Source organism: Dipodomys ordii, unplaced genomic scaffold, assembly GCF_000151885.1.
Source record: "Dipodomys ordii isolate 6190 unplaced genomic scaffold, Dord_2.0 Scaffold298, whole genome shotgun sequence".
Classification (NCBI taxonomy): Eukaryota; Metazoa; Chordata; class Mammalia; order Rodentia; family Heteromyidae; genus Dipodomys; species Dipodomys ordii.
The window spans coordinates 118,734-134,282 of record NW_012267514.1 but is presented as its reverse complement, the minus strand read 5'-3'; the positions used below and the strand labels follow the sequence as shown (position 1 = coordinate 134,282).

The following is a 15,549-nucleotide window of genomic DNA, read 5'->3' as shown; positions in this document are numbered from 1 at the left end:
AGTAGTAAGAATAATAATTGTATTCCTCAAAATGAAACATGATTTAAATTCAACAAGAAGAAGTAATAATTGGTGATAGATAATATTCTTTTCTAACACGCTGTGTTATTGTAAATGTTATACATTCTAATACTTAGCTATAAAATTGTTTAACTATTTAAAGCCCCTTGAGTATCCCATAGACTAAAGCCACTTTTACATAATAGTACATTTTTCTCTAACATTTAAAATTTTTTAAATAGATTTTCAGAATATCTGTGAAAAGTGTACAGAGTTTCTATATACTCACACTTAATTTCTCAACTTGTCATTTCAAATTAGTATGAGACATTTTTCAAAATGATTACTAAATATGATTTGTGCTTTACCCTGATATTTATAATTCATTTTATTTTTCTTCACAGCCCTCAGCTCCATACAGGAAAACACTGATATACTCATACATTTTCTTTCACATATCTTGACAATGATAGTTGCTTTATATTCTCTGGGTTTTGATGACCTTGGCAGCTATAGACTTAGCTTAAGTCTTTGAGTGTACTTTCTTTGGTATTTTACTCCAAGTATGAGAATAAATCTGTGTGAGTGAAAACATTCAAAGAAGTGAAGTATCATTTTCATCCAGTCATGTCAATGGGCACATGTTAGCACCATATCAACACATTTGCTGGAATCATTCGTATCTTGATTGTATTTCCTTTGTGTGGTTAACAGGGCCTCCTGTATAACACTATGTCACATCATAGTAAAAATAAAAGGAGTTAAATTATAAGTCTTTGAGAGTACATACATAAGTAAAATTATGAAATTTATTCACAGAGTATTTTTTCTTTTATTTCCCGCTGGTAATTCATTTTTATTGTATTATTGGTGACTGTATGATCTCTGGTATACACACACACTGACATATTGACATTCCTGTGTGTATTTGTGGAGTATGAAATTATACTATATATGTACATTTGCTGCAATGCTGTTTATTTAGATGCTCAAACTTCTTATAGATTTAGGCCTTATATAGTCTCTCAATTCACCCATATCCCAAGTGAATAAACCCATGATTGTGCATGTGAATTTTGTCACTTACTTCTTTTTTTACCACTAGGAAATAAACATTTCTTCCATGACCTTTTTATTAGAGTGGTATTAGAAACAAAGGTGTGAATATTAAATTGCTTGTATTTGTTCTAGCCCCAAAATGGCATTATCCTAATAATGATTTTAATTGAAATAATATCCCACTTTTGTTTGCATAATGGAAGACAAATTGGAGATTAAGTTCTTTATCTTGTCTGGCCCCTGTTTCTCAATGGGGAGGGAAGAGACACTTCAGGGAATGAATTTCCAGATGCCTATGTTTTACATCATTCTTGTTAAATATGTCATTAGGGAATAAGGAAGGGAGAAAATGCAAATTAAAATCCTGTACAAGGAGTGGTTTTAGAAAATATCAAATGGCACTGGAACCAAATGAAAACATAAATTCCTCTCAGAGATCCAAGAGTTCCTAACTTCAGAATAATCTGGCATTAATGAGAAGCACTTCTAAATTCTCATTTGAGTAAGTTACTCACAGGTTATCCATGAAGCAAAGAAGGAGACTGTGCACACTAACCTTCCTCCATTTCTTACCAAAACTGGTAAGATTTCCAATAAGGTCACAATGTCGCATAGTTGTGGAATATTAATATCACAGCCAGTTCCTGCAATGCATCATGTATGTGCAGAATAGAGCACTTAGGGACAATTCTACTATGGATGTAAAATCCAGAATGAAAAGATGACAATCAAATATGTTCAGGTAGTTCCTGATGGTAACGACTACAAGGTAAGCTCTGTTGGAGATGATCATTTAATGTTAATTACATAGAACTAATGCCACTTTGGGGTTGTCCAGGAACTGCTCTTCAACAATGTGCTATTGCCACGAATAGAGGAGGATTTAGACAGCCCTCTTCTTCAATGCCAGCTAGATCCACGATAGTATGGGAAATAATTGATCTGAATCGATTAGCAATCCCTTAATACTGTGATGTTGCTTTATATTAATACTTAGTAAAAATAATGACTAGTTCTATACAAACATGTCAGGATTTTTATCTGCTTGTATGTACCTGTCCTTAGTAATATCCATTTATAAATACGTGTAGAGACAGAAACAGATTATTTTTATATTACTTATTCATAGCACATAGATTGATATTTGTATGCCAAAAATATTCATTTTGAAAATATTCAATATTCACGCCATCATACCCGTAGCTGCTGATCGTGAATTCTGTATTTAAAATTTACTCACAGTCTTATTCAAGCTTCTGGATCTGAAATAATGGCCTGACTGCCTGTATACTACCTGTCTACACTGATGAGAGTTGGATGTCTCAGTGATAGGACAATGTGAGTCCCAGTCTTCTAAGGTAAGGCATTTTAAAACATTCTTTTTAATTTAGTATAACACACCTTCAAGTCTTTACAAATTGAACAATTTTAAAGCAAAAAGATCTTCAATATGGAAGTCCAAGAAGGCAGCTTGCCCTCCCAGATACTATAAGTATTATGCTTTTTAATTCCCCTTGAAAGGGTATTAACATATTAAAATTATGGCTGTTAAGTATAAACCACATTATGTGTATTATGTGTGTATAAGTATTAACCACATACCTCATTTTTAGTTAAAATCATCTTGAATACATAGAATTGAAATCTTAAATTTCAATTTCTAAATGCATTTAGAGATAATTGCATGGAACTTATTTGATACACTATTGCATATGAATATTTTCAAAACTATATATCAGTTTTATATTTTATTTTATTTATTTTGTTGTCATGGAAGTTGAAATCCTTCCTCCCTTTTGCCACCATTGAAAGGGTTGTAGCAATGATTTTAGGGTCTGTCATGGCCACATCCATGAGACATTCAATTCCTCAACCAGTGTTTTCAGTCAGTTGTTACTGTGTCTTTTACAATCACTCCCTTAGGGACTGTAGGCACCTGAGCACCCATCTAAACATGGGTAACTGAGATTCTCTCAAATTTCTCAATGAATTTGTTTAAAGATATTTACCAGAAATTATGGACCACAAATATCAAAGATGCAAAACATAGGCACCTCAAATGTTAATTTATTATTTTTTTAATATTTTGGTCTGTCATCGGGCTTGAACACAGAGCCTTGGTGCTGTCCCAGAGATCTTTTGCTCAAAGGCTACTACTTTGAGCCACATTGCAACTCACATATTAATCATAATGTAACTGTAAATGAAATCAAGCAACTTTGCATAAATATCTAAGGTGATACATTTTTCATGAAGACAAAGATCCTAGTGAAAGAATCAAATGTTTGTTCATTATTTTGGCTAGTATTTAGGTTACCTGTGAAATATTTGTGTTTCAAGAAATAATGCTTTGTGTGCAGTATGTTTTTCTAAACATACTGTGTCAGTTTGACATGCGCATTTTGGTATCTCTATATTTGTTATTATGTTAGAATAAATATATTTCAAATGTATTTGAATATGCAAAATATATAAGTAGATATTATAAATATTGATATGTTTTAAAATTTTAATAAATATTTGCATATAAATATATTTATTAAATATTTATATAAGTATAATTAATATATGATTCTATATGTAATTGAAATAGAAAATGAATTTATATTATGGTAAAATATTTTATAGTCTTTTAAAAGTCCCTGTGTACTATGTTTTTTATGAAAACTTGTTGAAGGATATATAACGTCAAATGGACAGGCAATTTTTAAAGGAATTTTTATTGAGATTAAGTGATTACATAAATTTCACAAATTTCACAGTCTTATGGGATAGTTGTACTTAAAGTCACAAACACATTTTAAACTTCACTCAGCAAATTGTCATTATCATGGTCTATAAAGTTTGTGAATTCTACGAGCATTAACAATACAACTATTTCTTCCACATCAGGTGACATGTACATTTTTTTCCTTTTGCTTGCTGTAAGCTGTTCCCTCTTTCTTCTCATTCCCTCCTACCATTGCTGCCCTTGATTTGCTTTGTTCATTTTCATCTATGTCCAGAGCAGCTGATGTGCCTCCCTGTTTTAGGAGAGGGCACAGAATCAGAGGGAAACTGTGGAAAATATACAACACAGGCATTTTTTAAATGAATGCATTTTTGTGTTACTGGAAAGGTAAAGCACAGAGGGATTACTGTTACAGAAATCAGGTAATAGGTGCATTTCTTTTTGGAGAGTGTCACTACTTCTCTTGCTCTCTCCCAGTTTTTCCCTCCTATCCCAAACCGCAAGTTGCATAATTCGTTTTCAACATAGCATTTAGTGAGTACCACTGCTACATTTGCTCACCCTTTGTTCCATTTCTGTGCCTCTACTTACCCTCCCATATAGCAACACAAACAACAAAAATCTCTTGTTTCTATTTCTTGGAGGTCATTTTGCAAAATGTTACTTTGTAAGATCAAATGCACCTAGATATTGAGTCTTTGTGATCTGTTCCTATGAATATCCTCTTTGGTCTCATCCTGGATTCATGTATGATTTATCATTGCATAGAGAATTCTTTTTTTCAGTAGATTGATGTTTTTATTGTGAAAATACCATACAGAGGGGTTACAATTACATGAGCAAAGTAATGAGTACACTTCTTATCAAACATTCTAAGGGATACACATTCAGACATGACAAGAGTTTACATTAATTCTAATTCTGGATAGGACTAACTAAGTTAGTCTTCATTTCTGTAATGCTATATTCACAATTCCTTTACCACATGTTTTTCACTGTCTATGTGTCCACAAGTCTGACAGTGCACACCTAGATTCTATTAAAGACAGTAATTTCTAAGGTTTACCAAATTATGCTACCTACATTATTAGAATATGTACTTCACACGTTGCTAGTAGCAAAACTGCCAATTTCAAATACCTTCAAAGCATACTAAATTGAATTGGGAAAGTGTTCTCAATATATTCAAAATGCTATACTACTGTTAATGCATTCTTGCTTAAAACTAACCCAAAAAAGGCATGTATTGATTCCTAAGAAACCAACTTGTGAACGAACCATTTGCTCTTTCGTTACTGCACACATTGTATTGCATGATATTAAATTGACGATTTGGGGAAAAATAAAAATGTGATAAGTAACAACCCACTAATAAGTTAATTTTATGACTTTCAACAAAGATTCAATTGCCCAAATTCAGTAATTTTTTTTGCTCCTTTTCAGATATTTTTTTAAGCTGCGATTTCCCCCACATCAACTGAAAGAATGCCTACTAACGGCAATGTGACGATGTTCATATTGTTAGGGTTGACACCAGATCCCCAAAAACAAAAACTGGTGTTTTTCATCTTCTTAATTTTCTATGGAGGTACTTTTGTGGGGAATATGCTCATAATCGTGACCATCAAGTTCAGCAGGACACTCGGCAGCCCCATGTACTTCTTCCTGTTTTATTTGTCCATGGCTGATTTCTGTTTTTCCACATCCATAGCCCCCAGACTCATTGTGGATTCCCTCTCTACCAAAAAACTCATTTCCTATAATGAGTGTATGACCCAAGTCTTTGCGCTGCATATATTTGGTTGCATGGAGATCTTTGTCCTCATCCTCATGGCTGCTGATCGCTATATAGCCATCTGTAAGCCCTTGCGCTACCCAACCATCATGAGAAGACAGGTCTGTGTCATCTTGATTGTGTTTGCCTGGATTGGGTCTTTTATACATGCCACTGCCCAGATTGTCTTGCTCTTAAAATTGCCCTTCTGTGGGCCCAATTTAATTGACCATTATTGCTGCGATTTGCAGCCTTTGTTGAAACTTGCTTGCATGGACACTTACATGGTCAACCTGCTGTTGGTGTCCAACAGTGGGGTAATTTGTTCAACCAGTTTCTTGATTTTGTTGATCTCATATGTTGTCATCTTGCATTCACTGCGAAATCATAGTGCAGAAGGGAGGAAGAAAGCTCTCTCCACTTGCACATCTCACATTATTGTAGTTATAATATTTTTTGTTCCATGTATATTCATGTATACACGTCCTCCTACTACTTTCCCTGTGGATAAGATGGTGGCAGTGTTTTATACCATTGGAACACCCTTTCTCAACCCACTGATTTACACACTGAGGAATGCAGAAGTGAAAAATGCCATGAGAAAGTTATGGAGTGTTAAAATCATGACTAAATGAGAATATAAATGTTACTGTCTCTAAATGTTTTGATACAATGCCTCATGATGAGGCAAGATTAATTCAGAAAAGTTTGTACCAATAATACTTCTTCCTCCGAATCTCTTCCCAAATATGCAATTTCAAATGTATATATTTGGGGCTGGGAAGGTGGCTCAGTGGTAGAGTGCTTGTCTTGCATGCTTGAGGCCCTGGGTTCGATTCCTCAACACCACATAAGAAAAAAAATGGAAGTGGCACTGTGGCTCAAGTGGTAGAGCGCTAGCCTTAAACTAAAGAGCTGAGGGACAGCGTCTAGGTTCAGACTTTAGGCCCCATGACTGACAAAAAAAATAACAACAAAAGGTATATACTTGCCTATTCTTCTTATACTTCTTTGTTCATATATAATCTAATTGGACTTTTTCTCTTTCTATGTGTTTCTGGCTTTAAAATAGTAGCTTCTCTGTCCTGTTATGTGTGTAAGTTTCCCTCAGACTTTATTTCTGGCAAAGCTATTTTATCTATCAAAGCTTCTTCCACACACCTGACTGTTAAGAAAGGCAGGTTTAATGATCACATTCATTCAAACCTGTAAATATCCTTAAATATGATGTAGATCTCTCCATTTATTTCTTTATATAACATATTTCCAATAAATTTAGTTTCTCCTGATCATATCTACTGGAAAATACTAATCTCTGTATCAAAACTGCATGATTTATTTTATCATTAGTTTGAGCTTAGATTCATAGTGCTGAACTACAGGAAATCTTTTTGTTATAGCATTCAAATTTGGTGATATCTGATAATGTAAGAAATGTAAGAAACTTGTGATATGTTTTAATATACTGTTAGACTCTTCATATATTTAACTGTTTATATAGTCAGCACATTCAAGTTTCAATGAGGACAGAACTCTGACCCTTAGGAAGAAGCTTAGAAAATTAATAGATTTTACAAATATAAATTTTAAAAATTAAGTATACAGTATTCAGCCTTTGTTCTGAGACCATAGAGAAAAAAATTGTAGAAATATTTTTCAAGTCAAGCATTGCATGATATACTGTTTGTAATCTGATGATAAGAAAACAATAAATGAATCTTTGTCAATCAAAATTCCAATTGTCCTTTATTATTGGGTTTAAAGAGAAGCAAACACTGCTATAGTAAACCCTTTCTCTAAAGGTTTTGTTTTTATACAAGATTCATATGGATACACAGAATTACCCTTAAAATTATCATTTTATAATGCACAAAGAAAATTATTAGATGTTGTATTTTCCATGGCTTGTATTTTGAACTTTTTGTATTCAGTGATTACAGTATATGAAAATTATATTGTCAGTAATAAATAATACAAGATTCTCTTGCATTTTTAACTTTATTTTTCACTGATGAATGGAAAATATTGAGTATAGTCAATTTTCTTTCCATTTTAGGATAGGCTGAATATATATATATATATATATATATATATATATATATATAATTTGTTGGGGGGGGCTTGAACTCTGCGCCTGGGCACTGTCCCTCAGCTCTTCAGCTCAAGGCTAGCACTCTACCACTTGAGCTACAGTGCCACTTCCCTGAAAATATTTTTAATAAATCATGTGTGCATTTGATGTAAATAATACAAAGTCAGGTCAAATATTAGATTAAAAAACACCTGTAGGTAGAGAAACCATTTATTCTCATAATGTTGACTTGGTACACAATACCAGATCACAAGTTTAAAATCCTGAACTTATCTGTTAAAGTACAAAATTCTTTCAAGTAGTGTAATACTCATGAAACTTTACAAAATTGATATAATGATGACCTGTATTTATTTATCTGGAATGTAGAGAGTGGACATAGTATGAACAAGGCCCTTGGCTTAGTCTTCAGAAACATGTGCGAGTGCTCTCTCTCTCCGCTCTCTCTCTCTCTCTACCTCCCCCCTCTCTCTCTACCTCCCCCCTCTCACATACACACAAATTTAGAATCCTAATATATTAAGATATATTTTGGTGGTAGTGGGGGTGGGTGGTTATGGGGCTTGAACTCTGGGCCTGGGCACTGTCCCTCAGCTGTTCAGCTCAAGACTATCACTCTACCACTTGAGTCACAGCATTACTTCTGTTTTTTTCTGTTTATGTGGTACTGAGGACTCGAACCAGGGCCTCATGCATGCGAGGCAAGCACTGTACCACTGAGCAACCTTCCCAGCTCTTCAGGTACATGTTTGCTACCAATTTATAGAGTAGTAATATTATGAAAATATATGAAATTTATAGAATAGTAATATTATGAAAATATATGAAATCTTGGTTCTAGTGAAGTTTAATCAGAAGTGACAATACCCTCTAATTTTTGGCTTTGATGAAAAATGAGCAAGAAAATGCTTATTACAGCTTTTTACAAGGTTCTTGTTTTGTTTTGTTTTGCCAGTTATAATGCCTGAACTCAAAGCCTAAGCACTATCCCTGAGCTCTTTGTTTCAAGGTTAGTGTTCTAACACTTTGAGGCACAGCATCACTTCCAGGTTTTGTGCAGTTTATTGTAAATAATAGTCTCACAGACTTACCTGCTGGACTGGCGTTCAACTGTGATCTTCAGATCTCAGCTTCCAGAGTCTCTAGCATTACAGAGGTGCACCACCAGCCCCCAGCTTAGTACACATTTTTACAATGGAAATTCAACATGATATTTTACCAAGAAATGGATAATTCCATTTAATAATTAAATTGCATATTTTACATTAGTAGTCAGTATATATATTTGGTAATGCCTATTTCCATTTCAGACAACATATAATGATAGAAAAATTTAAAATCATTATTTTTCTTTCAAGTTAATTTTTCTTTTTTATTTTATTGGAAGAGGAAATAATTTTAATAGGGAGCATAATGATCTTCAGTAACAATCAAAGGGTATTATTCAATGATATTTTACATTTTGCACTATTAAGAAATGAACTAGAGCAATACATTCCAAAAGTAAGTTTCAGCTGTACCAAAGGTCTCGAAAGACCCTTGCACCACACGGGATTCCTGGACATTGTAATTAACTCACACCATTCATCCTTAAATGAGGAAGGCAGAGGCTGAGAGAATCACGATTTCTGGTCAGACCTCAAATAATTCCAGAGATAGTAAGACCCCATGCCAACCAACAAAATCTGGGCAAGGTGTCCACAGAGCAATTAGAGACTAAAATGAGGAGAATTGAAATGAGGTAACATTGGTGGGGAATATAGAGTGAGATCATATGTAGGTGCAAAGATGTTAAACCCCATTACAGAATTACAAATTAACTTCTCAGTGAGATGCCACCATGCCTCTATTTTTTTCTCAGTCTAGCTAATTTTATTATCTTGGTGATTTCCAACTCCATCTATTTTGCTACAAGTGACATAATTTTCTTCTTCTTTTTTTTAATTGTGAAAATACCATACAGAGGAGTTACAATTATATGGACAAGGTAATGAGTACATTTCTTAACGAGCATTGTTGCCTCCTCCTTTGTTTCCTCTTCGCATCCCTTCACATCCCCGCCCCCACCTCTATTTGAATGATTTCATGAGATAGAAAGCCCCCATGCCAACAACACAAGTTCGTAAGGATGGCATGTCCTTGTCATCTCAGACCCATGGGAAATGTAAATAGGTTAATCGACTGTCAACCAGCTAGATGATATTTGTAAGACCCCATTCTTCAAAAAGAAAATTAAAATCAAAATGCCAAGGGGTTCAAAATGCCTAGGGTGTGGTTCAAGTGGTGTGGTAGAGAATACTCAGCCACAATATAATTTAGGTTTCTATGAAATTAAATCAGGTTGTTAATAGAGACAAACTATTTGTAAGGTCTAGAGAATCTAGGTGGTATGATATGACATTGCTTTGTGAATTTGAATCAAAATTATCTGGTTATTCAGGACATGTTTTAACCTCATTGAAACTTAGTATACACACATTAGGAGGTATGTAAGTAGCTCCAAGTGAATTAACTGATTTATAAATGATGCTATGGAGAGTTCAAAAAGTGCGACTTTTTTAGAAAGATTAAGTGAAAATTCACCTTAGTAATAGGGGGTTGGGACAAGGAGAGCGGGTTAGAGATGAAAGTGGGAAAAGGTAAGAATGCAGTGAAGAATGAATAGCAGATACCACAAATTTAAGAACTGGGTGGGAAGTTGTGGGTCCAAGGGGTTGACACAGACCAAGGTACATTGTATTTCCTATGCTTGTTTATTAAATGACACTTTCCTTCTGCAACTACTTAAAGATAATAATAAAAAATAAATCATTGCAAATCAAAACTAATAGAGATAAAGAAAGTTCAGGTACTCATTTCATGGCTTCATAAAATGGTTCAACTGCGATGAAAGATGGTGTTGCTTGCTTCATGCTTCAACAATGCAATATACAATCACCATAAAACAGATTATCCATTTTTAATAAGATACTCAAATTCATGAAGAATTTGCATTTGAGCAGGCATTTCTACCCTCATGGCTACTCAAACCAAACATTCATCAACAGATGAATTTGTAAACCAAATATATGATGTGAACTACCTATAATGTCATTCAGTGTCAAAACTCAGGAAATGGTGAACTTTGAGGCCATGAAGTAACACACAATGGGAGTGCACAGATGGGGAGTGGCTCAGCTTATCTGAGATGCCATGTCATAGACAATTGCTGAAGAACATGGTTATAGACTAAAGTGAGTTGTAAAATGGGTGAAGATTTTCTGAATTTGAAGATGTAGGATTCGTGCAAATGGGAAAGGACAATGTGATGGAGGCTTGCACACACACAAAAACAGGAAGAGTAACAAATTGGGTCCTACAAATTGGTCCACAATTGAAATTCAACAAAAATGGCCATAAAGGACAGTGGTGATTGATTGTTATTTTCCCATTTTGAATGCATTGGGCAGCTTTCTGGACTTCAAGCTACAGACTTCTCTGAAGTCCTCTGAAGTGGAAAATTCTGTAAAGAAAACTCTGGAAAGGTTCAAGGCCTGAAATGTCCTGCTCATTCTGTCATGCCAATGGGCACATGGTAATCTCACATCAACAGGCTGGCTGGAGTCTTTGGTCACTTGATTGAGGTAGTGTTTGTCACATTTCCCTCTTGCTATCATTCACTCCTGCATGTCATACAAACACCACACTTATCACTAAGACAAACAAATTGTAATTCTTTGAGATTACATCCATAAAATAATTTTGAAGTTTGTCTCCAGAACATTTTTCCTCCCCTAATCATTCATTTTGATTAAATTATTATTGACTATACACTCTGTTGTACGTATACACTTATATTGGCATACTGACATAAGTGTGTGTTATAAAATTACAGTGCTTACAGTTACAGTTACTACTGTTGTTTAAGATGTTTACAACTCTTATATAAGTGGCCATCATAGAGTCTTCCAAATGAACCATACCTAGATTGAATAAACTCGTCATTGAGTGTGTGCTGTGTGAATTCTGTCACTCACTTCCTTTGCACCACACAGGACATACTTCTTGTACTTTCTCAGCCTAGAGCTACTGGGAGATAAACATTGCTTCCAAGCTCATTTTATTAGAGAGTGGTAATAGAGACAAAGGTATGAGTGATAAATTGTTTTTATTTATTCTAGACAAACATGGCATTTGTTATTCAGAATGTCATTTTTAATTGAAATAATATCCCACCGTATTTGAATAATAGGAGACATATTGCAGATTAAATACTTTCCTTCATCTGATTCTTGCTTCTCAATTGGGAGGAAAGAGACACTTTAGGGAATGAGTTTCTCAGATGCTCATGTTTTACATCATTCTTATTAAATATATCACCAGGGAATAAAGAAGAAATAATATGCAAGTTAAAATCCTGTGCAAGGAGTGGTTTGAGAAAATATTGAATGATTCTGGAACCAAGTGGAAACATAAATTTCTCAGGGAGATTCAAAAGATCCTGATCTAAGAATAATCAGACATTAATCGGAAGCACTTTTAAAATTCTTGTGTTAGTAAGTTGACTCCCAAGTTATTTATGAAGAAAGGAAGGAGACAGAACATATTAAACTCCCTCCATTTCTTACCAAAGCTGGTAAGATATATATTAATGTCACCATATCTCATACGTGCAGAATAGTAATAGCACAGCCAGTTCCTACAGTATGTCAGGCATGTATAGAAGAATAGGGACTTTCCAAAAACAGTTTACAACCCAGAAAGAGAAGATGACAATGAAGACATGCATAGTATTTCCTAATTCTAACGACATTGCAAGGTAAGCACTTTTGACATTTTATTTAAGCTACGCTAGCTCCATTGGATTTTATAGTTAATTCAACAGAAATATCACCACTCTGAAATTGTCCAGGAATTCCTCTTCAGGAATGGTAATGCTATCATGAATATAACAGGACTCAGACATCCCTCTTCCTTAGTGGCAGCCAGATCCACAATACTATGGCACAAGATTAATCGGAGTCAATCTGCAGTCTCTTAATGCTCTCATGTTGCCTTACAACAATAAATAGTAGAAAAAATGACTGTTCTCTACAAACATGTCAGGTTTTTTACCTGCTTATATCTATCTGTTCATAGTAATATACATATATAAATACATGTAAAAAACTGGCATAGATTATGTTTCTATTACTCAATCGTGAAACCTAAGATGTTTTTTACATTGTGTGCTGAAAGAATCCATTTTGGGAATATTTAATAAAGCCAATGTATCTGTATTTCCTGTTAGTATGGTGAGTAATGTATTCATGATCATGGAGTTCTACTACTTACTCAACAGTGTCCTCAACATCTTATTCTGAAATAATGGTCTAACAGAGCCAGCATACTGCTGTCTACACAGAAGGGAGTTTGGGATGGCTGAGTGATAGGAAAATGTGAGTCCCAGTCTTCTAAGGTAGGATGTTTAAATCTTCATTTTTAATTTAGTGTAACACACCCAAATGTTTACAAATTGAGTGATATTAAGGGAAATGGATTTTCCACATAGAACTCCAAGAATACCTTCTCTGATGCTACAAGTACTATGCATGAATAAAAAGCTTTCAAAGGGAATTCTATATAAAATTATTGTATACCACTTACTTCATTTTTAGTGAAAGTTTCATCCTAAACATAAAGTATAGAAATTTGAATTTCAAATGTCAAATGTATTTAGAGATAATGGCATAGAACTCATTCATTACACGATTGCACATGAACATTTTCAAAAACATACCACAGTTTTATACCTTATTTTTATTTTGTTTTTACTGTGATGGAAATTGAACTTCCTGCCTGCCTTTTGCTACCATTGAAAGAGTTGCAGGGATCTATGAGAAGTTCAATCTCTGAACCTATATCTTGTGTGTTGTGTCTTTTACAATCACTCCCTTAGAGACGGTAGGCCCCTGAACATCCACCTAAACACTGATGTTCTCTCATATTTCCCAGTGTCTTTGTTTAAAAACATTTGCTAGAAAAATTGTGCTATGAATATCAAAGGTGAAAACTTTATACAACTCCAATATTAATTTTATATAACTATAAGTGAAAGGAAGCAAATCTGTATATGCTGGATCTTTTTAATAAGAAGATGCATGCCTATGAAACTCAATTACTTTCCCATCTTTCTGGTGATATTTGGCTTGTCTATGAAATATATTTCAAGAAATAATGTTTTCATCTGAAGTGTGTTTATGAAATGTATTGTGAAAATTTTACTGTGCATTTATATAAGCTCAGTATATGAATACATATAAGTGTATAATATAGCATATAGCAAATGATCTGTATTTGCATGTGTATTAATGTATTTAAAAATACAAAACATTTACTAAATATAAATAAAATTTTTCAATAAAATATTAATATTGAACATTACTTAAGATATTTATACCCAATACATAAAAATATAGTAATTATTTATATTAAAATTAGAGTCATGAATACTTGGTTTAAAATATATTGCTAGTATATAATAAATATTTTCATGTAAATACTTTCATAAATGTAATTTTATTTATGTATAGTTATATTTACATAATATGATATTTATAAATATAATAACTTGGTTTATTGTGTTCTTTGTTAATAAATATGGGTGGATATGTTAATTATATTAATGCATGCATTAATACATCAATGTTTATTGAATCTATTTTTATCTATATTTATAAGCTATAAAATATATGTAAACAAATAAAATATGAATATATAAGAAGTTTCTTGTGCAGTAAATGAAACATTTTATTGACTAAATAAATGAAATTAATATCACGTCTCTTTTTATATCTCTCTTCAATTGATATCTGATCACAGTTATTTACAAATAGACACTGAGAATTATGCTAAAAATGTCACTCATGACTAAAGATGCAGACATTATTTTCTAAGCCCTTGATGTTTCATTGTAAATCTTTCCTATAAAGCTATTTTTTTGGTTTATAGTCGTTATTCTCCACTTTCCTTTCATGTTGTCATCACTGTATTAAAATTTTTTGAAGAATATTGAACTAAAGAAATGGAAAGGCAAATTCAAAAAAACATAAATTTAGCCATATAGCAATTTGCATTGATTCTGGAATGGACAGACTAGGTTGTTCTTCATTTTTGAAATGAAGAATATTCACTATTTTTGTCACAATCTGCCACTTTTACTTACTTTGTGTCTGTATACCTGAGAGTGCACACCTAGATTTTATTCAGGACAGTTATTTCTGATGTTTAAACACTTGCAATATAGTGTTCAAAGTATGCATCTCATTTCTTACTTATAGCGTAATAGCCAAATAATATCAAATATGCTTAGGTATATTAACTTTTGCAGAAGATTTCTCAGTGTATTTATCATGAATCCAGTTATTGATAATAGCTCCTTTCTTGAAACTAAAAGACTTATTACCTCCTAGGAAATCATCTAAAATAATACTTTGCTCTGTTATTAACTTTGCATGCAACAGGGAAAATGCATTTAATGATATTAGATGGATGAGTTTGGAAAAATGTCACTGTCATATTAACTTACAAGAAACTTAATTTCATGATTGAGAACTTAGGTTCAACGGACACAATTCAGTAATGATTTTATATTCTTCCTTTACTCCTTTACAGATTGGTTTTTGTAGGCTGAGGTTTCCCCACATCAACGGAAACAATGCCTAATAACAGTAGTGTAACTATATTTATACTGTTAGGGTTGACACAGGATCCCCAAAAACAAAGACTGGTGTTTTTCATCTTCTTAATTTTCTATGGAAGCACCGTCGTGGGGAATACGCTCATCATGGTGACCATCAAGTTCAGCAGGACGCTCGGCAGCCCCATGTACTTCTTCCTGTTTTATTTGTCCCTTGTTGATTTCTGCTTCTCCAC

General features: G+C 33.5%; 1 protein-coding gene across 1 annotated transcript; it reads left to right on the top strand.

Annotated features, from left to right (window-relative positions):
* The first annotated feature begins 5,275 nt into the window (after window positions 1–5,275).
* On the top strand, window positions 5,276–6,199 carry LOC106001459 (olfactory receptor 4C11-like). The gene has a single exon (XM_013036552.1). It carries the CDS (start codon window positions 5,276–5,278, stop codon window positions 6,197–6,199), a length of 924 nt encoding a protein of 307 aa, XP_012892006.1.
* The last annotated feature ends 9,350 nt before the right edge of the window (window positions 6,200–15,549 follow it).

Excerpts from the sequence above, each read along its gene's own strand:
- LOC106001459 (XM_013036552.1), top strand. The coding sequence starts at position 5,276 with ATGCCTACTAACGGCAATGTGACGATGTTCATATTGTTAGGGTTGACA.